The 26253-nt window shown below is 34.4% G+C and overlaps 1 protein-coding gene across 2 annotated transcripts in view; it reads left to right on the top strand.

Moving 5' to 3' along the window:
• VWA8 (von Willebrand factor A domain containing 8) overlaps positions 1-26253 on the top strand; it is a 718869-nt gene that overhangs the window by 234041 nt on the left and 458575 nt on the right. For both annotated transcript variants that reach the window (XM_079136497.1, XM_079136496.1), the window contains exons 22-24: positions 15829-15904; positions 17809-17944; positions 21765-21884. In XM_079136497.1, coding sequence (XP_078992623.1) covers positions 15829-15904; positions 17809-17944; positions 21765-21884 — 332 coding nt within the window. The remainder of the gene's footprint in view (positions 1-15828; positions 15905-17808; positions 17945-21764; positions 21885-26253) is intronic.

Here is a 26253-nt window from a genome sequence, read left to right as displayed (position 1 = left end):
CTTATTTCTCCACCAGCCCTTCAAAGTTTGACCCATTGACAACCTCTCCTGATGTTTCATTTTGGGTATTACTGTTTCTGCCTCTCAAACCTCTGTGGAGCTGAATTTGTACCATTGTGATAGAAAGAACACAGACAGGTTCTAGAGATTAAATACTGTATTCACTAATTTATATGTGATCTTGAACTCTTTCAGTCATAATTTCCTGACTTATCAAATTGAAATAAGTTCTTGCCAGGGTGAAGACTAATATTACAGAATATGTGAAATAGATTCAGCCAGTGTCAGGCACTTTTAGACAAGTTAATAAGTACTAGTTTTGTATCACATAACTTACTTTCTTTTCTATCTCTGATTTGCATGAGACAGGTGGAACATCCCTAATCCAAAAATCTAATATTCAACAAGCTTCAAAGTCTGGAACTTTTTGAACACTGATATGATTCTCACAAAGTTTTGAATTTTGGAGTATTTCAGTTTTTGAATTAGGGGATGCTCAACAGGTAAAGTTTACAACAAATATTCCCAAATAAAAAATCCAAAATCTAAAACACTTCTGATCTCAAGCTTTTCAGATAAGGGGTATTCAATCTGTAGTGATTTCTAATAATCTAATTTCCATTCCTTCCCCCTTCCTCATTTTTACCTCCTCAACTCAACAGGGACCTTTAAAAGGACAGAAGTCTGTTTTTATTTTTATTTATATTACATGTTAATTCATTCATTCGATTCCATCTGTTTGCTAGTGGCTCTTTTGGTACTGATGGTATGTACATGACAGTATCACTATTGACCTAGAGGTATGTGATTGATTGTTGGTGGTAAGAATACATCAGCATTTGTGCAATAGTTACTGGATACAACTATGAAAGAGGCATGTACAAGAGCTGTGGGAACCTAGAGGAGAAGTACTCTACTCTTTGTATGTCTGTGACATGGTGAAAGGTATGGAGTAGGAGGCTCTCAAACTAAGTCTTAAGAAATGAGTATACATTTTCTGAGTAGAGAACAGAGAAAGGGCCATTATTGCCATTGAGGTTTTTTTTTGTTTGTTTTTGTTTTTGGTACTTGGGATTGAATGGGGGGGTGTGTGTGCTTAAACCATTGAGCTACATACCCAGTCATTCGTTATTTATTTGTTTATTTTGAGAAAAGGTCACATTCAGTTAGTTAGACTGATCTCAAACTTGTGATCCTCCTGCCTCAGTCTCCCTATTCACTGGAATTATAGGCAAGCACCACCATATCTGGCATGGCCATTGAAAACAGGCCATACAAATGCCAGAATGTGAGAGGCAGCTTGGTGAGTTTGGGATGTATTTGTGTAGATGTAAGAATTAATGGCAAGAGGGAGATATGAGCTTACAGAGGTATAAAGTCCCTGCTGAGGCTGGACTGAATCCTGACTGCAATAAGGTGGAATGCAAGCAAGAAAGATGATGTTGACTGTAGTCTGTGGGCTGATCAGAGTCATATGGGACTTGAATCACATAGAATACTAGGAGGTGATATTAGTAATCTAGATAAAATTATTGGGACTAACTGAAAATATTAGTGATGAGAATGGAAAGAAGGAATGTGTTGAGATAAGTATAAATGGCTGATTTTACAATTGTTAATAAGTATTGTAGAAGGAGAGGGGAAAAGAGAAGTTAAGAGGAATTCCCTTATCACGAGGCAAGCACTTTGTGTAGTTCTCAATACACAGTGGATGCCACTAAGTATTTGTTGAAATTACTTGGTATGAGTTAATTTATCTGGAACTTGCTGCTCAAGTTCCCCTGTGATCAGCCATCCTTACTGTGATCAGCCACAGGCTACTTCAGTGTGGAGCCAAGTTTCTTATCTATGCATGGATTCCAGTAGTGACTGTTATGTAAGTACTCCAACCAGCTGAGATAGTTAAAATGTTATTAGAATGTTATTCTTAAAACATTTGCTTTTCTCCTAACATTTTTTATGCTATTTTCTTTTGTAAAACCAGATAAGGTAAAGTACGTGGCAAACTGAATGCAAAACTCTCCTCTTGCCCATCTTAAAATCACATATCCTGGAATAAATAATGACATGCTTTTCAAAGCACAGCATAATCAACACACCAGGCTTTCCTCAGGCTGAAGAAAACTGAGTGTGACAGCACAAAATTTTGAAATTCACAAAATCCCAGCAGACAAAACTATCTGGTAGAAAACAGGAGAAGTCAAAGCTTTTCTGAAGTCTCATGGAAAACATTATTATCGAGCCATTATGACATCCTTAACCCTGATTAAAGTAATAGGGACCTGTCAATGTGTCAAATGACAGCTGCCACACAAAACATCCAGGGTCCTCTTCCTGCAACTTCTTCCCTATTATGAATTTGAAAAAGCTGTTTTGGAAACATTTTTATCAGCAGTTGGACAGTAGTTCTCCCAGTAAGAATGCCTTCTACTGCCTCTTTTTAACAAAATGAATTGTGCCACTGCCTCATGTTTTTCTGTGTAGATCTTTAGGTTTATAATAATTTTGACTCTTCTCTGGTTGACCTCCAAATACATTTAAATTTCTGTATTGTTTTCTTTATTTAACAAACGTTTACATGGTAGCTGTTATGTCAGGCACTGTTGTAAGTGCCTGATTTCAAATTATAACTGTTACTGATTTCAAATTATAACTTGTTACTGCTGACCACAAGTCTATGAGATCCATACCATTGCTATCTCTGTTTGGCAGATGAAGCTCTGAGGCACACAGAGGTTAAAGAACTTGGCTAAGGTTAAATGGCTGATTTCATACGTTCTGGCTTCAGCCTTGTGCTCTAACCACTGCATCATGCTGCTACTTCACTTCATTGTGCTAAATCAGACAGTAGAGTGGTGAGGATAGTAAGTACTTTACTGTAGTTTTAACCTGTGTGACAGAACTGTTGATCACCAGCTTTTTTATTCTGTACCTCAGTCTGTATATAATAACTTGATGTGTTAAATTCTAGCCTTATGCTCCTAAGGCTTTCCAAGTCTTTTCTGTATTATTTTCCCTTGGCTAATTATTCCATATTTTTATATTTTCTGTCAAAAGAAATATCTTCACTTCATTTTCTTTTTCTTTACTGTTTCTCCAGATCATTAAACTTTTACTTCCAGTCACATCCCTTCCTCTGAACTGTGTCATAAACAAACTAGCACTGTTCTCAACCAGGAGATTCATAAAAACACTAATCAGAGTAATTCTTGTGGTTTATTAAGGGGTATTCCTCCCAAGCAGAGACTGCTCCAATGATGTGCTTTCTTGAAGCATGCTCATTAAAATGTTGCTTTTTGATGGCTTCTAATTTGTGTGTTAGAGAGGTTGGTGAGTCAGAATTACAGATAAAATCCTGAAACTGGAGATAGCAGCAAGTGGCATGCTCTAGGCTGTTCTGAAAAAGATGACTAGAAACAGTGAGGAGTCTGTGGGATTCATTTTCATTTTTATTTTCTAAATCACAAGCTTAAGAAGCTTGAGAACCATTGACACTGTGTTTTTTTCTTAGTTTTGTTATATCCCTTGCTACTAGATCCTATTACATGCCTTTCACGTCTTATGTGCTTTTTTAGTTTGAGAAAAACTTTTAAAAATCCCAAAAATGTAAATACAAATATATAACACAGACCCAAATTTATCAACCAGATTTAATAACTGCTCATATTTTTCCAAATTTGATTCTTTGCTTCCTTTTCCAGAAATGAATTGCTATAATTATAGATGACATTTCCTTTACTACTTTCAAAATTGTATCCCCTTCCTCAACTCAGTCACTATTATAAGTTTACTTTATAAATTCTAATCTTTTTTTTTTTTTCCTCACAGGACAATTTTGGTTAAAATTTATTATTTCACACTGATTCCTATTATAAAATTGGGGATATTCTGATGATGTAAGAATTAAAAATTTTTTATTCCTTATACAAATATGGGATAAACTCAGTGTTAGAATTGTTCCCATCTCAGATAGGCTTAACATAAGGTCTCTACCACTTAATCCTGGTGACTCACTTGGGCCTTTCTAGTTGGTACCAGCTACAGTTTCCTTAAGTGAGCAGAAAGAGTGAAGAAGTTTCTTGATCTAGTATCCAATACCTCCAAAGTGTCTTTTTATTCATTTATATTGAAAATACTTTTGTCCTTATAAGATAGGTATTGCTATAGCCAGATTCTTCAAATGGTGGCAACAGTGACAAAATAAGCAGAAGGGACAGCCCAAAGTTCTTCAAATTAGTAAATAGGGTGGTGTTTAAGGCAATTTCTAGGTTCAATATTCTGCTATGAAACTTCTGTGAATTGAAATTTATCTATAATGTTTTATGCAGGATGAATAAAGAGCTTTGCTGAAAAACCTAAGAATTGTTTCTGCATTTACCTTTAATCATTCATTCATTCAGTCAGTCAACAAGTATCTTAGATCAGATTCTCTTGAAGCAGATCTCTTGAGCCAGAGATCAGAATGTTTGTATAAGTGATTTGAGAGGGACTTTAGATGAGACCAAAAGGGAAGTAAAGAAATCAGTACAAGATTGAACAAATTAGGTGGTTCTAAATGTATCCCTGGCCTCAGCCTCTTCACAGGGAGCTCTGGAGTGTGAATGGTACTACTCCATTATCTCACCTGGAAACAAGACAGCCAACAGTTTCAGCTCCCATATCAGTACGTCACTGGTTAAGGACTGCACCCTGAGAAAGAGGGCAGGGAGCACCCTTAATTGGTATATCTCCAGGAGGTAGCTCCCACTGGTGGAGGGAAGAAAAGTTTAGTTGTAAGCTTTTATACATCAATGCTGAAATAGCTGGAGGATCACTTCACCCTGGTAAAGGAGATCTTGGTAGAGCACCAACGGCATCTACTATAGCAACCCTATATTGAGTTTCTGTTGTGTCCTTAGCACTGTTTTGGAACTGTAGAACACAACAATGAATAGGATAGACAAAGGTCACTGCTGCCATGAATATTTCTTTCTAGTAGTGAGAAGATGTATAATAAAAAAGTAATGCACTCAACAGGAAAAATGCTAAAATGAAAATGATAGCCAAGTACAGTGGTCCATGCCCATAATCCCACTGACTTGGGGGGCAGAGGCAGAAGGATTACTAGTTTGAGGCCAGCCTCAGCAACTTAGCAAGGCCCTAAGCAACTTAGTAAGAGCCTATCTCAATATAAAAACAAACAAACAAAAAGGGTTGAGGATGTAACTCAGTAATAAAGTGCCCCTGGGTTCAATTCCCATTCCAAAAAGAAAAGAAAGTGATGTACAAGACTTTAAAGGGTAATGTGATAGGGAGTAAATGGGAGACTAATTGAGAAATAGAACTCAAACACTTCTAAGTTTGGCAGTGGTGACTATTTTTATAATTGTGATGGGATTTGCAGTAAAATATTCTGGCTTTCAACCACTCTGCCTTTTCTAGAGACTCAGCAGGTCTACTGACCTAATATAGAAGATGGATCTGTAACAGAAATAATAGCCAGACCTTTTGATCACAGTAACTATAGAAAGTTGTAAGAACTTGGGCTAGTGATAGTCTTGAATAGGACTCTAGTCAATAGCCAAAATTACCAGAACTAGCTAGGTCTAACACTGTGGGAATAGAGTCATGGGTATCAGCTTGGTATTACTAAGAATTAGTCCTTTCCTCATCTCTTACCTGGACTGTTGCAGTAGCCTCTTGGTTAAGACCTTAACCCTCATCTTCTTTCTATGTCCCCACATTGTTCCAAACAATGAAGCTGATCACTTGCTGTCCTGCTCAGAAACCTTCAGTGACTCCCACTACCAGCAGTATCAAGTCCTCACTCCTGAGTTTGAACATCATTTGTTTCACTTGTCTTGCTTCCACCTGTTCTCTCCCACATTCTTATGGTTCATCCACTGCCTATGGCTCTACATACATATTCATGACTCCATAACTTAACATATGCAGTTTGGAATTTCCTATCAGGTCTGCCTGGAAGACTCCTACTTTTTCTTCAAAATGCAAATCAAAGTCTTTTCTAGTAGGAAAATTTCTTAGACCTTTTTTTCTCTTTCTCTTTTACAAGTAGATGTTTCCTTTCTTCATGTTACCATTTGTACAAAGTGTTTTTTCAAGTGGGGAGCGAAGAAAACTTTCTGTGTTTAATAAATGAGATGAAAAATTACATGTTGAGTTCTAGGTGGTGCAGTCAATTTTGGCCTTCTGTCATTTGGTTCTATGTAGTTGTCCTTGTGAACCGTTTTTTAGCTATTAAAATAAACTGAATTTAGGGCTTGAACTTTAAATCACACAGATAATAAAGTGTATCAATCTCATTGCTTTCCCTCAAATAACCACCTTTAATTTTTAGTGAGAACAAAACTTTTTTTTTGTATTGGTACAAAATAAAAACTAAGAGTGTTTTAAAGGTATTTTTTTTACTGTTAGATCATTTTGTAGTTGTTGTTGCCATATTTACAAATTTTAGAATGTGTCTTTTCCAAAAGAACTTGTATTGATGGTTAAGTTTAGGGCTACTGACATATAATAGGCTCTGCTAGTATACCTGTCATTCTTTATCACAGTTACATGTTCCCATCTCTCCTCCTCCATGGATCACTTGCTCTCTTTATGGGCAGGGATATGTCACTGCTTACTGCTACTATGATGTCTAGAGTATAGCCAATGTTTCATAAACATGTGTTACACAAATGAATAAATGCAATGTCTTCCTTTTAATCCGCCTTTCAGACATCCATTTAGAAAGTCTTCCCTCTGAAATGGATAGATGGTTGGTCCTCCAGTGGCTTCATATTTTTCATTAAATGAAAGTCAAACTCAATTATGGAATTTAAGACTCCATACATTCTGGACTTACCCTATCTATCCAGCTCTCTTCCTTCCACACAACTATATTGTGGGCACATTGGGTAACTAGGTGTTCCCTGGAACTTCTCTTGTATCTCCGGACTGCTCTACATTTGACTGTTGCTCTGCCTGGATACATCTTCTACGCATCACTGGCAGATAAAATCAGATTTTATTGTTACAGTTCTGTCCTCTTCAGTCAGAATTGCTTACTTCTCCTGTGAGTTTACATTGAACTCTATTTTGATATTTTTGTTTTTATAGCCATCATCACTTCTGACATGAATTAGATTTAATTGTCTTCTGTCTCCCTGTCATGTGTACTTCCTGTTATACATGAATTATTAATTTATAACACTTCATGCCTAATAATCTGCTTTATACATTAGAAGTACATAATTAATGTTTATTTAAATACACTCGTGTATTCATTAATTTTGAGCAAGCATTTATTGCTGCCTACATGGTGATGTTATTGTACTCGTTTCTGTAGAAGTTATGCCTAGTGAGACAGACAATCATATTAACAGCTGAAATTCATCTTAAGTGTAGAGTATTTTCTATGGAACAATTAGTTGGGGTGCTTCTAAAAGGGGGCAACATTTGATCTGAACATTAAAGGAATGGGCCTTTAAGAGTATGTCAGGCATAGATAAAAAGGAAGAGAAAACTTCAGAAAAGAGGAAACATACATGATGCTTAAGGTACTTCCAATAACTCAGTCTGGCCTTAGGGTATATGATTGAAGGAGCTGAAATGCATTCATCTGAGCAGCATTATTGAATGCATACTCTTCTAAGCCTGAGTGATTTACCAGGGAACAAAAGCAGCATTCATGTTATGCTCTAGTTGCTGGTAAGACAGAGAAATAATGAGATAATGAAATAAGTTCTTTGTCAGATATTGGAAAGAATTATGGGGGAAAATAAAGCAGGGAGGGAAGCCAGGGACTAACAATTTTAAATGGATTGCCAGGGAAGGCCTCATGGAGAAGGTTGACATTTCAGTAACATTGCACAATTACCTATTTCTTGTTTGTTTTTTACATCAATGTATTAAGTACTTATTTTCTTCTTTTGGGTATGGTTTTGAAGATGTCCCGACTAACTTAAATAAACAGCAATAATATCTAAATTCAAATAAGAGAACAGGTCAAATGAACCATATCTCAGGTTCATCCTGAGAGATTGCAAAAGATAGCTCAGGGAATGAGTGAACTTTTCATTCCCAGTATGACATAAGCTATGTGAAATCTTTAAAAGGTATAGTTGTTGAAGTGTCTACCAGTAGAAGTCAGAAAATGCTGCACATACCATCTTTTCAGCATTATTTTTGGGGCTAGCCTCAGTGATTACCCTGATATACTTCATAAATCAGTGAAAAAAATAATTGCAATTTATAGTCACTCATTCAATTCAGTGTTCAAGAAACAATGTGATAGATACCAGAACAAAAAAAGCATCCAGATGCTGAACTTGCTATGCAGTGTGAGCTATCTTTATTTCAACCAAGTTTCCAGAGGGCACTGACTCAGGACAACAACTTCTTGTTATATCCACAGTCGTGACTTGTACATTTTTGTATTGAAACAAACTGGATATATTATGGAAGTCTTCAAAACCTACCTTATACTTTGATGTAAAACATAAGGTGACAAAGAAATGTGTTTAGGGACTGCTTTAGTACTCTGCCTTCTAATTCCTCAGATAGCTATGCCTTTTCTTTTGTGATTAAAATTGCCCTTGAAGAGAGAGTGGGATTGAAGTGAATCTTAATTTTTGGTGCTAAAAGCAGTATTCATCATCTTTCCTATGATGTAGTAGTACCTTTTCAGACAAGAATCTGTCATAAAAACCTAATAAATAGGAAAATTATAAAAAATGTAAAGACAGATTTCCTTTAAGAGTTTCCTAAATAAAGTACTCACTTATTTATACCCTGTTTTCTGTTTAACCTGGGTGACTAAAGTCTGGTTAATTTAAAACCAGAGCATTGTAAATTTTTTCCAGTTGATAAAAAAGCAAATGAAGTAAAATAATTCATGGATTATAGTATATCAAATAATATTGTGTAAATTTCAACTTAAATTGTAAGTTTTAGTCAATATGTATTACATCAAATATATATTTTGGGTTATTAACCAAGAGACATGCTTAACCAACTCTATGGAGAACACATCTCTTCAGGCAGACTTTAGCAGCAGGATACTTTATTCTCTGTCTTAATCATTAAAAATGTGTTTTAATTTTATTTCTTTGAATTTAATTGCCTATTGTAAAACATCTTTTGATACTTAATATCATGCAAGATATATAGTTCATTCTGTACTCAAAGTAATACGTTATTAGTATGGTAAGAAAAGTTCCTTTAAGTGCTATATGAATGTAAACTCATTGCTGGAAGAAATTTTTACTTTTTTTGTTCACAAATACTCCTCCAAAGGAAGGACTGTATAGAGGGAAAAGAGGGGTGGGAGGGGTGGGGGGGAAGGGAAAAAAAATAACAGAATGAATCAAACAACATTACCCTATGTAAATTTATGATTACACAAATGGTATGCCTTGACTCAGTGTACAAACAGAGAAACAACATGTATCCCATTTGTTTACAATTAAAAAAAAAAGAAAAAAAATATACTCCTCCAGTATCTAAAGCAATCTGTGTTACTATATGTTCAATAAATATTTGTTGAATGATGTGAAAATCATTCAACATGTCATGATATGAAAAAATGGTCATTTACTAATTTTAACTGTATCATATTTTTATGTTGTTACCCAATTTATAAATTGTTTTATGGTCTATTTTCTAATAAAGATTTGTCTAATGGTCAAAATATTTATCATCCTTACCTCTGGTTGCCTCTGTGTGCACAACTTTGTATTTTTATCTTCATTTCATCCTTCTTTTTCCCTTTACAAACTGATTTGAATACCCATTTTTCTATTCAAATAAAGAACACTGTCTTTTATTTTTTTCTGGAAAAGAGGAAGTTCCTTCAAAGAAATTAGATCATCTTGAGTCCCGATACCTTAACCAAGCTGGAAAGCTAGTTTTCAGAGTAAAGATAAAATGTTCAATTTTCCTTTTTACCTTTTTAATAGATTTGTTTTTATTCCTAAAAACTTAATAACATAAAATTTTCAGAGAAAATTCAAGATTTATCATCATGGCTTTGAATATTGGAAGAATTTCTTTTAAAATAGTGTTAATATAGTAGTCTTTAGGAGACATGGTAGAGGCAAGTAGCTTTTGAAAACTAAGCATGTTTTGAAATGATTAGCTATCATCGGGCAACTGTTTTGCGGTAACTAATTTCTACCTGCTTTCCCAGCAAGCACCTACCTCTGAATTGCGAAGTGATGAATCCCAGTAGACTTCCTTCCATAGATATTATCTCCTTCCTTCTCTTTGTAGTTTGTTAGGATTTTTTTGCATTTTAGCATATTAGTGGTGAGTGATTGACTACTAAATAAACTATGTGTCCTCCAAAACAATTGTTTTAAAAGCTGGGGTTTTCAGGCACTTTACCAGAAATAATATTTTGCTTATCTTTCTAAAAGGGCTTTTCCTTCAAAGCATTCAAAACATTCAAAGCACTGTATATATAATACTCTTTCTCCTTCTCACTCTTTTGCTTTCCTTTTATGTTTCTTACTTTCTGCTGTTATATTTTCTCATATATTTTATGTTATTTCTGTTGGTAGAGGTGAGTAACCTTGGGCTTTAAGTAGTTGATTGACCAAACTAAATGTATTCAAACTTAGTCCATTGCTGGTTTTTTAACTAACACTACAGTTAACCATAGCCTTATTTTGTGTCTTCTTTTTTTGAGTTGAATGGCAGCACTGCTCATAACAAGGACTGTATTCATTTGAGGGACTGAGGAAGTTTCTTCCCTTGTATGGCAAAATCAATTTGTCATTTGCAGGTAGAGGGTGGAGTTATGTGTCCCTATTCAGCACAGAACCTAGAATGTTTGTAAATAATTAATTCTTAAACTTGTTTGTTTTACCTTTGTCTTAAGTACCACTCTCCTGTTTTATTAATAATTATTGGTGTTCTTCACCTTTATTTCATTATTTTTAAATGAGCATTGTCAGAATTATATTTTTGATGATATCATGAACTCTTCTTCACTTGAAACATATCTTTTGACAATATTTACTTCTCAATAAGACATATTTACTTCTCAATAAGATATATTATGCTTACATCTTACTAGTTAAAAATATCATTTAGTTCTATTTTTATAATCACTCCCTTTGTTTCAAATAATAAGCAAATATCTGCTTGGTGCCTCCTTTGATCTATATTCTTCTGTCTTTTCTCATGTTTGACTCATATTTTTGAATGGAATATTACTATAGCCATTTTTATTTTAATGAATTATAAAGGAAATTTTTGTTTGCAGCTTGAAACTCTTGTGTCTTTGTTCTTCCTTCACTCTTAGATTGATCTATTAATTTTCTCCCTAAAAGAAAATCAAACCAAAATCAATCTACTAAAATATACTCATTAAAATATCATACTCAAAATGAACATTATTTTGAGATCTTTTGCTCCTTCATTAATTAGAAGATATTAAAGTACCTTTACATGCACTATTACAGAACAGATTGTGCTTGCTCTTTAAAGGCTAATTTTGTTTCCTTATTTTAACAAAAACTTGGTCTTTACATATTTTAATTGCATCTGGAATCACTGTAAGTTATTACTGAACAGCAGTAACTCCAATTTAAAAAAACAATAAAATCACAGGGCTAATAGAAAAAATAGTTGAACATGACATTTCTTTGAACAGTCCTTTATTGACACAGACTTTAACTGATGGGACAGCTGTAGAAACAATTGGTTATAGTGTAAATGTCAACTATTAGCTAATTAATTCATTAAGCATTACTGGTAACTGGAAAACCATCTCTTTATTAAACCTTAAGCTAAAAAAAATGTGACAAAGATGTATTTCGACTTTTCTTCTCCTTGATTTAGTTGAAATTGTTGACTAAATTGTTACTAGCCAATATTTCAAAGTTGCTATTGAGAGAAACAAAGTCAAAATAGAATTGAAATTGCAGTAAAATATTCTCTTAAAGTCATTGTTTTTTGTGTGGAGAGTTAATATCTTTGATCAAAGAAAGTGATGAATGCAAAGTAATGATTTTAATGAAATGCTTTTTAAAAAGAATCATATTGTCTCTAAGAATCTATGCATACACCATCACAACAATAGTAAGCACTTTTTCCCTTATTAAGTTGAAGTATATAGTTTATAGAATGTCTTTTTTCTTGTATTACATACTATGCAGAGGGTAGCATATTATTTTCCACCCTTATATAATCGGGGTAACTAACCAAAATGCAAGCCAACCAATTTTAAGCTCAGTATCATTTCACTATGTTACTAGTCTTTGCTTTTTCTTTGATGTGCAAAATGAAATGATCAATAATAAGAAGAGAAGAAATCCACTCTTATTCCATAAGTTCCTATTTCTTGCAGACTACCCCACTGAAAACTATGTTTCCTATTTGTATTTGTCTACATTTTAGTCTCTTTTGGAAATCATCTGATTTGTGCTTGTTCCCTGAAACATATGGTTTTTATTTCTAGCACGAAAGTCTTTTGAGAAATCTAATTTTACGAGTTGTATGCTATCAGAATCCAAGTGTTATAGAGCAGTTTCATTTGCCTTTTTAAAATTAGAATTCAGCTTGAATTTACTGTTCTTAATCTGCTGTGAAGCACTATAATTATTAATGTAACAACTGAATTTCCTTCCTACTGACAATGACGCAAGAGTTCCTTTTTCTTTTTTGGTCCTGGAAGGTATCATGTTGTTGCCCATTAAATATATGAGAGCTAAGGTAAGAAATCGTTGCATTGCTATAAAAATCTGTGTGAACATATCTTTTTCCTTTCATCACCCACCACCTTCTCCATTGCTAGAATATTAACAGTGAATTTAAGTGAGTAAACTCTATTCTTGATTAGTTCAGAACTCTAAAAATTAACTATGTTAACAAAGGGCAGTATAAAGTTTTCCAACAGTAAAGTTTTAAGTCCTATTATTATAGAAAATGGATATATGATTATATAACATTGCCCTAGAAATATTTTATCCATACCAAAAGTTGATAAGGACCAATAAGTTGTCACAACATATTTTCACTTTCCTTAACATTTCCCAGGGCTTTATTTTAGACATATTTTAATTTGATTTTTTAGGGAGAGTAAAAGAATCATTCTTTGAAATGGATTTTTTGTAAAGTGTAGGAAGCAGTATATCATGGGGACAGGTGCTAAGTACCCTGAGGGCTGGTGTCATGAGGGTGGCAGCTTGGAAGAGGGGTTAGGAATAGCACTCAGCCAGATCTCAAGAGAATTAACAAAAGAAACCAATCACCATTTGTTCAAGTTAAAGCAAGAATCTTTCCAAGCTATGTGTAAATAAGGCAGATAGTCTAGAAATTATAAATGTCAATAATTACATTGTCAACATACCTGCTTAGGGCCTGATGAGTAAGGACTTTAACGTAAAAGTTACTCACTAGCCTGGAGTGGTGGTGCACATCTGTAATCCCAGTGCTCAGGAGGGTGAGGCAGGAGGATTGTAAATTCAGAGCCAGCCTCAGCAATTTAGCAAGACTCTAAGCAACTTAGACCTTGTCTCAAAATTTAAAAAATAGAATAAAAAGAACTGAGTATGTGGCTCAGTGGTCAAGTTCCCCTGGCTTCAATCCCTGATACAAAAAAAAAAAAAAAAAAAAAGTTACCTGCTACATTACTAAGTCTCAAATTCAACTCAACTGGAGGTCAGAATAGACATTAAACCATCTACTCTCAGTTCCATGACTGATCTACCTCAAGTGTACCTTCTCAAAATGACTGTACTTTCTAATAGAGACTTACAGGTGAATAGGACCTTCCTTTCCTCTCAGAGTCAGCCTTAATATAACCCAGCATTTACTAGAGTGGTTTCCAGATTTTCTGTTATTAAAAAAAAAAAGTTTTATAATCCAATAAATTTGGAAATCTGTATATGGTATTCTGCACTATAAATCAAAATGTAGTGTTTTTACCCTTTATCATATTTCATTTAAACAAATTGAATTCCCCTCATAAACCAGACATCGAAATACTGGGGTCGGAAGCAAAATAATAGAGATATTCTATATTTTAGATCCTCTAGTCAGTGTAGAAAGATAGATATTAAAATAAATAATTGCAATATAGTGTGTTAAGGATTGAGGGGGGAGATCAGGGCTCAAAGGGAATGTACAGCAAGAGCACATACTGTGGTCTTCAGAGAGTCAGGGAAGAGACTTTCAAGAAGTTCTGTTGATGCTAAAAAATGCCTGAAGATAAAGTAGAATTTGGGGTAGGAAATTCAGTCACTACAAGAGCAATAACAGTAACAACAAATGATTAACACTGGCATGTTATTGTACTCCTGCTGCCTTCCACATATCATGGGAAGCATTTCCAAGCATTCCTTCAGCAGTCTTCCTGGGACTTTCCAAGCATTCCTTCAGCAGTCTTCCTGGGAAGATCTTAGTACTTACCCAGGATCATATAACTAGCAAGTGACCAGAAGGAAAATTTGCTGATTGGTCTGACTCCAGAGTTCTCTTTCCACTACCCCAACTGCCTCTCAAAGCAATTAACTGATTTTGATTGAATTTGTTTTGATTAAAAAAAAAAAAAAAAGATTTGAGTGCTATGTTAAATTTACTTTTTGATTGATATGTGATATTACTTTTTAAAAAAATAGATACACATTTTATAATTTTCATAGATGGTAGTAAAATTGGCATTTGGATAAAAGTTTCATGTGCATATTATACATTTTACTTTGACTAAATGGTAGGGTCATTTGAAAAGACAGTTTTGAACTCTTCCAAAGAAAGGTGCTACTCACATTTTAAAAGTAGTTCTAATTCTCTGTGATATAATCCTGCTGGCCATAGCATTTTCATTTTTTAAGTGCAGAATATGTAGAAGATAATGATATTAAATTGATCCCCTCAAGTGTTTGAACCTACCTAATACCTACAGCTTCTGTGCACACTTAAAAGAAATATCCATAAGTAATACAGCCTCCATATCTCATCAGGAAAGAGGATTATAACATCAAGATAAGTCACTATTAATACATTTGAAGATTCTCAATTAAAGGAATATTTGATAAATAGTAGAAAATGGTTTAAGAAAATAAAATGGATTACTGTAATCCTAGAAGAAAAGTTTAAAATCCCTTGAAGTAATTCTTTAGTGTTCGTGGAATTGCTGTGAGTCACACTTTAGCACCTAATGGTGGCTGATTGGGCCGTATAGTATAATTTATAGACTTACTTTATGTTTTTGACCATGTCAATGACCAATTATTGCCAAACTTGCCCATCCCATTATTATTATTATTATTATTATTATTATCATCATCATTTTCTAGGCTGGGAATGAACCCAAGGGAATTCTACCATTTAGTTACATCCCTATCTTTTTAATTTTATTTTTAAATTTTGATACAGCATCTTGCTAAGTTGCCAGCCTGGCCTCCATCTTGTAATCCTCTTGCCTTGGCCTCTGGGGTTGCTGGGATTATAGGCATGCACCTATAATCCCACCTGCACTTGGCCGAAATTACTTCTAAGCAAGATATGCAACATATATATTATATATAACATAAAACATTTTTTGAAATTTCTCTGTTTCACCCTCATAAGGTAATTCTGAGGTATGAAATGATCACAAAGGAGTAAAGAAAAAGAACCTGATTAATCTGTAAACCTAGATTAATTCCCAAATCCTTTTAATTTAAATTACTTTAACAAGATACTGTTGCTGGATAAAATTTCACTTGTCATTTTTATTTTTATTCAGAAATGCAGGATGGTGAACAAAAATTTTAAAAGAAGTTCTGTGTGGTATTTCATTTGTAATCAAACATCAGTTTATTTCCTTACTAACTATAAAATGTGTTGGTTTAACCTTAGGGACACCACAGTACAAACACTAACTCTTCAGCCTTCAGTTAAAGATGGACTGATTGTGTATGAAGACTCACCTTTGGTTAGTAATCCAATTATATGAATCTTTTAAATATTTTAAAATGATACCTGTGTTTCACCCTGTGAGTAAGTAGAAGAAATCTCCCATAGATTCTAATGTATTTCAGACCAGAATGCACTTGTTCAGGTGTCATTTTAGGAGTAGATATTTAAATGTAAGTTATTGGGAAAATAGAATTTAAAAAATTCTGTTCTGTTGTCAGAGAAAGAGAAAAAGAAGGAGAGATATTTAGGGAACTACAGAAGTCCTCTACTGATTTCTAGAATTTTTTTTTTAAATTTTTCAGTCTTTAAACGTATACAGTTTGAAATTAGGTAATACTTCTAGAAAAAGTTTTTTTAATGGCTTTATCTAATAAAGTGGTTTTATCTAATGAAATATTAGTGTTTTGGGAAGCTGGGGAGACCCAATCCACAGCTTGCCATTTGAGACCTAGGGAAATTCCAGCCTACCAGGCATGTGTCCGTGTACAGAAAATTCCTGCACAAATGCAGCACCAGTAAGCCATCATGGAACCTCTGTGGTCCAGACCCAGAGATGTGAGTCTCCGATCTCCTGCCTGAAGCCTCCTGGGTTGGGCCCCACTTTCCTTGTATCTGTGCAGAGATGGGGTTGGGGATAAAAGCTCCTTCTTTTCTTTTTCTACCTTAAAATTTATTTTTAAGCCTTAATGATTTTTTTTTAAATCTCTTATTACTTCTTTATAAAATATTTGTGGTAAAAGAAATCACCTATTTAATGACCTGTATTTCCTTAAAATCATTCATGACAATTATGCAATCAGAAAAACTTAGAGTTCATGATGTTATGAGATATTTCTTGCAATTTAAAAACAATATTTACATTAAAATTTAAATTCATTGAGTATTTCTTCCTACTCCCCCTCCCCCGGGGAAGAGTTTTAAGAGTTTTCAGTTTTTATCTTTATTTCATCATGTCACCATTCACACAGTCACTCAAGTCCTAAGACTCCTTTTTCCTTTCCCCTCTTAGTGTTCAAACAGTTGCCCAAACTATATTTTCTACCTCTGCAGAACTCCTCAGATCAGTCTAAAACTTTTTATTTGTTTTTTTTAATACTGACCCTCACTCAAGTTCCCAAACAAACCCTTTTTAACCAAATTGTTGTAGTAATTCCCTTTTAGTCTATTCTGCGTATGGCTACCAGATTAAATATCCTAAAATGTAGCTCCATGCTCTATTTCTATCATGTCTGAAGTCACAAATATTAAATTATAACCCATTATTTAATGAGGGAAAGTATGTATTTCTTCGTCTGGCAATCAAGATCCTTAGTAGTAGAAACCCAATCTACTTTTCTAGTGCCGTTTCTCTTTTTTTACATTTGACTTCTATTTCAGTCAACATAGTTTACTCATATTCACTCTTCAATAAATATACTCCAGCAGTTTGACCACTGCTTCTCTTTGTTTTGAATACCACATCTCCAGGACCATGCATTCTGGTCTATTATAATATTAAAATTTTACACTCTTTTTAAGAGCCAGAATAAATGCAGTATTCTAACACAATTGCTTATGTTATCTCAACTCCTCTTAACTTCTGTGACACTTTGATTTCTCTATTTATTGTACTTGTTTACATCTCCCTACTCTAGGTGTGAAATTTTGTTGGGTATCATCATCATAGGAATAATTCTAAACTGAAGGTAAATGAAAGGATTCCTGTGAAGTTGACAATTTAGTGACTATGTGAAGATTCTGGTAGAGATACATAAATTCTGTTTTAAGCTCTGCTACAGACTTTTAGTGTGTATGGTAGTGTGTAGCTGTAACTTAAAACTAGCTATTACAAATCCAAAGCACTAAGTGATGAAGCTTTAGGAATGGTTGCTTTTATTTATTTATATTTGTTTGTTTAGATAAATTTTTTTGTCTTCAAAGGTTAAAGCAGTAAAGTTGGGTCATGTTCTGGTAGTAGATGAAGCAGACAAAGCCCCAACAAATGTCACATGTATTTTGAAAACTCTAGTAGAAAATGGAGAAATGATTCTAGCAGATGGAAGACGAATTGTGGCAAGTGAGTATTAAAATGTCAGTGTTTACTTTCATACATGCAATTTTTATATCTTTGGTATTAACACAGCTGGCTACTTACTTACACGCAATAGGCATAAATTCAATATAAATTAAATTGTCCAAGTTGATAATAATTTATAAAAAGTAACAGCTAAATCTGGCTTTGTCAGTTTTATTCTTTTTTGAGGGGCTGGGGATTGAAGCTAAGGCCTCATGTATGCTAAGCACATATTCTACCACTGAGTTATTTCCTGAGCCCTTAGTTTTGTTTTCTATAGCCAGGAAGGCATTTTTGAAAATTTCAGTGGCAGTATTAGTAGAAATCAGTGTCATATTTTTCTACCTTGAAAATACTAACATATTTTATGGATTCCTTTCTCCATTATTTGTGTGATTTATTTTTTTAATATCTGAAATTTTAAGACTTATTATTAGCTCAATATAATTATTAAATTTGCTAGGCTTATACATAAACACACATATATAAATAGACAGGTAGATCAATGGTACAGAATAGAGGACACAAACACAAACCCAAATAAATAAATTTTCTCGTACTAGACAAAGGGGCCAAAATTATGCAATGGAGAAAAGATAGCCTCTTCAACAAATGGTGCTGGGAAAACTGGAAATCCATATGCAACAGAATGAAACTAAACCCCTGTCTCTCACCCTGCACAAAAGTCAACTCGAAATAGATCAAGGACCTTGGAATCCGACCAAAGATCCTGCATCTTATAGAAGAAAAAGTAGGTTCAAATCTTCAACACGTTGGCTTAGGATCAGACTTCCTTAACAGGACTCCCATAACACAAGAAATAAAAGCAAGAATCAATAACTGGGATAGATTCAAACTAAATAGCTTTCTCTCAGCAAAGGAAACTATCAGTAATGCGAAGAGAGCCTACAGAGTAGGAGAAAATCTTTGCCACTCATACTTCAGATAGAGCACTAATTTTCAGAATCTATAAAGAACTCAAAAAACTCTACACCAAGAATACAAATAACCCAATCAACAAATGGGCTAAGGAAATGAACAGACACTTCACAGAAGAAGATCTACAAGCAATCAACAGATATATGAAAAAATGTTCAACTTCTCTAGTAATAAGAGAAATGCAAATCAAAACTACCCTAAGATTCCATCTCACCCCAATTATAATGTCTATTATCAAGAATACAAGCAACAATAGGTGTTGGCGAGGATGTGGGGAAAAAGGTACACTCATAATTGCTGATGGGGTTGCAAATTAGTGCAGCCACTCTGGAAAGCAGTGTGGAGATTCCTCAGAAAGCTTGGAATGGAACCACCATTTGACCCAGCTATCCCACTCCTTGGCCTATACCCAAAGGACTTAAAATCAGCATACTACAGAGATGCAGCCACATTAATGTTCATAGTTGCTCAATTCACAATAGCCAGATTGTGGAACCAACCTAGATTCCCTTCAATTGATAAATGGATAAAGAAACTGTGGGATATATATATATATATATATATATATATATATATATATACACACACACACAATGGAATATTACTCATCCATAAAGAATAATAAAATTATGGCATTTGCAGGCAAATGGATGAAATTGGAGAATATCATGCTAAGTGAGATAAGCCAATCTCAAAAAACCAGAGGACGAATGCTATCACTGATAAGCGGATGATGACACATAATGGGAGGTGGGAGGGGGGCAAGAATGAAGGAAGGAGAGACTATATAGAGGGAAAAGAGGGGTGGGAGGGGTGGGGGAAGGAAAAAATAACAGAATGAATCAAACACTATTACCCTATGTAAATGTATGGTTACACAAATGTTATGCCTCTACTTCATGTACAGAGAAACAAGATGTATCCCATTTGTTTAAAATAAAGATGACTTAAAATAATATCTGAAATTTTAACACTTATTAGCTCAATATAATTATTAAATTTCCTAGGCTTATACATATGCACACATATATAAATATTTATGTATTTGTGTTTATATACATATACAGTACACATTTCTATGGCAGGAAGTAGATTTTAGATTATCTCCTTGTTCCCTTCACATGCCCTTTTTGTTGTTATTGTTATGAAAAAAATATATAAATCTCATCAGCGTATTTAACCTATAAAGAATATTATGTTTGTCTAACACAATGTGAGAAGATTTTGTACCTTTTAGTTTCAAATTTTTGTATCCTGAAAAGACTAGCCATTGAAAATACATATCTAATAGCCTAGTGAACAAACAAATTAGGACTAATAACTAAAAGTGTAAAGAAGACCCCATTCAAAAGGTACAAGTTGACCATCACAGCAGTGTTCCTCCAATATTATCATTGTTAAGCTTGCCTCAATTCATCACTAATAACAGTATTCTCATATTTTAATTTCATGAGTTTATGAAAAAAATTTGAATTAGTGTGAATACTGTCTCTTAACATCTTTTTAGACTCTCAAGATTAGAATTGTGCTTGAAGTAGAATTTGAGAGTACTAGAGGTATTATGAAGACAGGATATAGGAAGAAAGAGTTGCTAAAACGAAGTCATAGTTCAAGAGTGATTATTTCATGGCAGCCCTCTATTTTCTGATATGTTTTTGAAGGATATTCTACAAGTAGAGGGGGCAAAATAATTTCCAAACTCAAGCATGATTGTATGTGACTGGAATTTGTTATTGTTTTGTTTCATTTTGTTTGTTTTTGTGGTGCTGGGCACTGAACCCAGGGCTTTATGGTAAGCATGGGTTCTACTACTGAGGTACACTCCATGTAGATGATATTTTCAATAAAAGCACCTGAAGCTCTTTTGAGCCATCAATTCCAGACCTTTTTTCATTATCCTTGCTTTTTTTTAAAATTCTCCATTTTTATTATCATATTTGTTTTAATTGAATAATTAAATTTTGCCTATGGCTGCATACTTCTGGTTTTCATAGCACTAAAGTTCGTGGGGATCAAATGTTAAAACTATTATTATATTATTTTGTATTAGCACATGCATATGTGGCACATTGAAAGATTACTGTTTGGGAACATAAATGATTGTGCCTGTTGGTTCTACAGACTCATCTCAAAACTTCAGGTGTGTCACAACCATCATGTTTTAAAGTTGAATAGCCTAAGGCTAACATCTAAATAAACCCAGATGGCAAGTGGTTCTTCTTAAAATAACCATAATAAAGCTCTTACTAGCAGCTCAGACACTATCTGGAATGTACATCAACCAGGTGATGGTAATATTTAGTTCGTTTTATGCCATAAACATGTGCATAAGCCAAGCTCTAGTCAACTTGAGTTTACTTCTTTTATTATATTAGAATCCCCTAATTGGAAGCTAGTCAGCTTTTGACTAATGAATTGACAAAGTTTTCAAGACCTTTATTTTATGTAATTAGGTTGTAGGGTGTGTGACCTAAACAGGAATGGTGTCTTAAGCCGCATACTCTAATGCTCTGTGCAAAGAGATACAGCTGATAAAAGGAAAGATTGTTTAGATTTTTGCCTTGGATATTCCTTGTATCTCATTATGAATTTTTATCTTTTTTATTTGTTTCAAGAATATTAACATCTCAATCCAGGTTTAAGTATTGTAAGACAGTGTATGGATAGGTTTGCTTTTTGATATATTTTGAATTTACATATATGTGCAAGTTCTTATAGAATTTAGTATATGCTTTATCAGTATTTTGTTCTTGAGCAAACTTTCTCAATTAAGTTTTTCTACAATTCATTTGTCACTATGACTACTTACGTTAAAGTCAGTAACTTGGTATTCTTAAAAATTATTAAGTATCAATAAAGAATAAATGGAAATTTTGTTTTTCAGATTCTGCCAATGTGGATGGACGAGAAAATGTTATAGTGATTCATCCTGATTTTAGGATGATTGTTCTAGCCAACAGACCTGGATTTCCTTTCTTAGGCAATGATTTCTTTGGCACCTTAGGTAAAAACAGTAATAATAATAATAATAATAACCATCACATTAACAATAATAATGTTAATGACAGTGCCCAAATGGCTATCATTGCTTACCCTGTGTTGTACCACCATAATTGCCCTGTGTATCTTACATTCAGAGAGATAATTCTTCTATAGTCAGTTAGCTAATGACAAGTAAAGTTGGGCTTCATATCTAAGTCAATCTGATTCCAGAGACTTATTTTCTTAAACAATTATATTAAACTATGTTGTTCAGAGTTTCATGGAATGAAATAAGAAGTGTTTTTAATGTCTGTTTTTGTCACATTTCCCTAACTATGAAAAGGGCTAAGACACCTCTGACGAAATGCATTCACACTGATTAGAAGCCCTGGAATAAACTTAATTTTGGCAGGTATGTAATTCTGAACTCAGATTCAACATGAGGCAGGGTGAGTCTTCTCATAGGATCTTTGGTCTAGCAATTGTACAGCAAGGAATCGACCTGATTTCCGTGCAGATATAGGCAATACAGCATGGTTTGTAATAGCAAGAAAAGAAATACCTAAAATACAATAAGTCCTGAAAGTGGTAAAGTACTCTGAGGTTTTTATTTTTTTCAGGGCAGAAGAGATATGTATACACATTTTACGTGTATAGAATTTCTCTTATCACAGAAAACTGGCAAAAAAGGAGGGTTGTTTGCCTTAAAAGTTAGGAATGGACATATAATTTGTTCATTTTACTGTTTTTGTATTTTTTTTTACTATATACCGATATTACTTTAAAGGCCATTAACAATTCATATATTACTGATACTCTTACAAATGTAGCAATGTGAACACACTGAAGTAAACTTGTAACTGTTTCCAGTGTGAAAAGTTCGAGTTCTTCTTTTTATCCAGGTTCTTCATAGGTCACCCCATCATATTAAGGTCTACAAGAACATTAATTCCCTATTCTGTCTCCATCTTCCATCCACCCCTGATTCCTGAAATCCACTGTGACTCAGATGAAATTTCAGGCCTCCCTGTGGTCACTCCTTCCACTGAAGTCCTTTTGTGCAGTGTGTGTGTGTGTGTTTCTCTCATACTGGGTCTAGACAAAGTAAAGAGTCTTTGTGTCTTATTGCTATTTCTGGGTCATTCTCTTTGTTTCTTCCCTAAAAATTCCTAGCTTTATATCTCTTTTCATCAGATTATACCATGAAGCAACCCCTTGTTGCTGACATCTACCTCCTCGTCCTTTTTCCATGATTTTTTTTTCTTTGTTCACTGACATTTTGTCCAATGCTACTCCTCCTCTGGGATTGTTTGCAGTATAATGCATGCAGCCCTTCCAACTCTCTGGACTTACGGCTTCTTGGATGTTTTTATTCCAGTGATCTTATCTTATACCTCGGCCACTCACCCCCATTGCCATACTGCAGTTTTAATTACTGAAACCCTTCTATAATCTCAATCTTATAATTCTATTATAACTTTTCCTGGGAATCTCATTTCATCATTGTACCACCTCCAATCTTTCTTGCTACTGCTTCTAAGTAAGTATCCCAAATCCTGCAACTCTTCAAACCGATTAGGAAGCTCCAATCCTACCACCTCTTCACTTGCCCACTCCCTTCTTTGCCCAGCCTGTTTCCCACCTTACCCAGCTTATATTCTATGATCCTTCACATTTATTGCTCTCTTGCATACATCTTCAGTTTCCTTGTCAGCTGTTTCCTATCAGCTCTCTGACACATGGAACCTACACATGTGCAGCTGAATGTGGTTGGAAAAAGCACAAAACCACTCTGACCAACCTCACTTTTCTTGACTAGGGACCTCAAGTGTCCCTTAGTGCAATCACACTGTGCCTCCCTAGTTTTTCACTTTCCTTTTTTCCTAGGCAGATAATTCAGATTTTCTCTTCTTATAGCTCTAACACTGCTTTGTTTGTTTTAAAATTTTATAATACTTCTGCACTCACCTGTGAGAAATTGAAACATAGAAGAAAAAATCTCCTTCACTTTCCTACCAGTCCATACCACCAGTTAGATATGGAGGACCCATTCCTAACCAGGATTCAGTTTCCTGACTTGCTTTCCAGAGGCCTGTTATTTTTTTTCCTGGCTTCCTACTACACTGAGAAAAAAATGAAAGTAATTAGGAATTCATGTCCATAGATTTACTACCACAGAATATTCCACCCACAGTGTTCTGTTTTCCCACTGTTTCCTGGTAAACTGTTCACACTTTCATCAAAACCAGTTCCTCCAGATGAGCACACAATTCCACCTTCTCAAGGATACAGCTTGAACAGTTCTGCCTTCCCTCTCTTGTAGCAGCAGTTTCCATCTCTGTTCAGTTGTTCCCATCAGCAATCAACTTTGTTTCCTTTTAAGATGTCTTCAGTCTTCAAAAAAAGACCCTCTTAATCATTCTCCTCCTTTTTTTTTTTTTTTTTTTTTTGCCAGCTGCTATTGGATTCTTCTACTATTCTTTGTAGCCGAACTCCTCACAACAGTTTTTAGTGCTCAGAAGAATTGTCTGTACTTGCTATCTCCATTTCTTCTTCACCACTCTCTCAAGTTCATTCTTGTAAGATTTTTGTTCCCATCTCTCTGCAGAAACATTCTTGTCTAGGTTATCAGGGACTTTTCCAGTGTTAAATCTGGTGATCGGTATGTAGTCATCATTTAATCTTATAGTAGTACTGAATGGAGTTGACACAGTTGGTCACCCTCTTTTCCTTAATGCACTTTCTTGTATTTGACTTCCAGTTCTCTTCCACCTGCTTTTTTGGGTTCTTTCTACTTACTAACTGTTCCTTCTCAGCCTCTTTTTTGGATGCTTGGTAGAATGTTTCTAGTTTTCTTTTACCTATCTATACTCATTCCTTGGTAAAATCAGAACATGTTATGTTTGTAAATACCATTTATATTCTTGTTATTTCCAAATTTTTATTTCCATTTCAGACCTGTCTCCGAAACTCCATGCTGACATCCAACTGCCTATTCAATAGCTCCTATATCTTGGATCTAACATGTCCACAATGAATTTACTTTTCTTGATTTATAGTCTTTTTTTTTTTTCATTCAATTGATAACTCCTATCTTCCTTTGATCAAAAAAAAATTTCTTGACTTTTCTCTTTCCTCTTGATTTATTACCATCTATCATGAAATCTTATTGTCTCTATCCTTAAAATGTATTCAGAATTATGTTGTATTCATTATATTACATCATAATTATATTATAATTATATTCATCACTTTCACTGACCATGATTCTGATCTAAGCCACCATAGTCTCTCATCTGAATTATTCCTAATGGTTCTCTAATGGGTCTCCCTGTTTCCACTGTTGCCTTTTGTCTTGATCGTGAGGGACCTAAGATTTTACCCTACCTACCTTTCACCTAACAAATTAGCTTGCCACAGTTTTATGAGAGAAGACACTGGACTCCTGGGTCAGAGGAAGAGGAAGGATTATTACTCGTAGCAAAAGCAGTAGTCAGAGCATCAGCATTTGTACCAGTTCCTCAAGGCCTAGGTCCCACAGGATAGCACAAAGAGGACCCAATGATTCCTGCATTTGCATGAGATGCTTTACAGGAGAGGAACCTTGATCTTAGGTAATCCAAATCTTTTATAACAGACAATAAGTATGCCTTATGTTGTTCCAGAGGTAAAGATATTTGCTTTTTTCCAAACATTCTTAGAAATATAGTCAGTAGAGTCAGTGCCTTTGCCAATAAGATATGCTATAATGCTACAGATCCATGGACATTTGTTTCCCAATACCCTTCTGTAGTCTCTTCTCAACACAGCAGTCCATTCTTTCATTATTTTGTTAAAATTCCTCCCTGGCTTCCCACTTTACTTTGACTGTAAGTAGTCTTTATAACAGTCTGTAATGTCCTGTGAGAGATGTCTCCCACATCTTGTCTTTCTGACCTCCTGCCCTGTCCTGCTCTCAACTGCTCTATCATTCATTCTGTTCCAGTCATTCTGTTCTTCCTTTTTCTTTCACATGCCAGGCATTTTTGCCTGAGGGTCTTTCATTAGCTTTACTCAGTGCCTAGGATGCTCTTCCCCCAGATATCTATATTTTCTCAGATGTTACCTTCTCAATGAGTTCTACCTGGCTGATCTTCACCACCATAACTACTTCTACTTTCCTATTTTATGCCTTTCTTTTTCTTTTTTCTTTGAAACATGTACTTTCTAATAGTTAACATTTATCTACCTGTCCCAGAATATAAACTTCACTAGGATAGGGAATTTTTGATACATATAAAATACATAAATGCATATAAAGTACCTAGGATTGTACTTGGCACATAGATGTTTATTAATTATTTAGTGAATGAATAAATGTGGGCCTGATTATCTTTTTGTATCAGTGTTAA

Source organism: Sciurus vulgaris (genome assembly GCF_902686455.1).
Source record: "Sciurus vulgaris genome assembly, chromosome: 4".
Taxonomy (NCBI): domain Eukaryota; kingdom Metazoa; phylum Chordata; class Mammalia; order Rodentia; family Sciuridae; genus Sciurus; species Sciurus vulgaris.
Note: the sequence above shows the minus strand (reverse complement) of the source record. Positions and strands in the feature narration are given on the sequence as shown.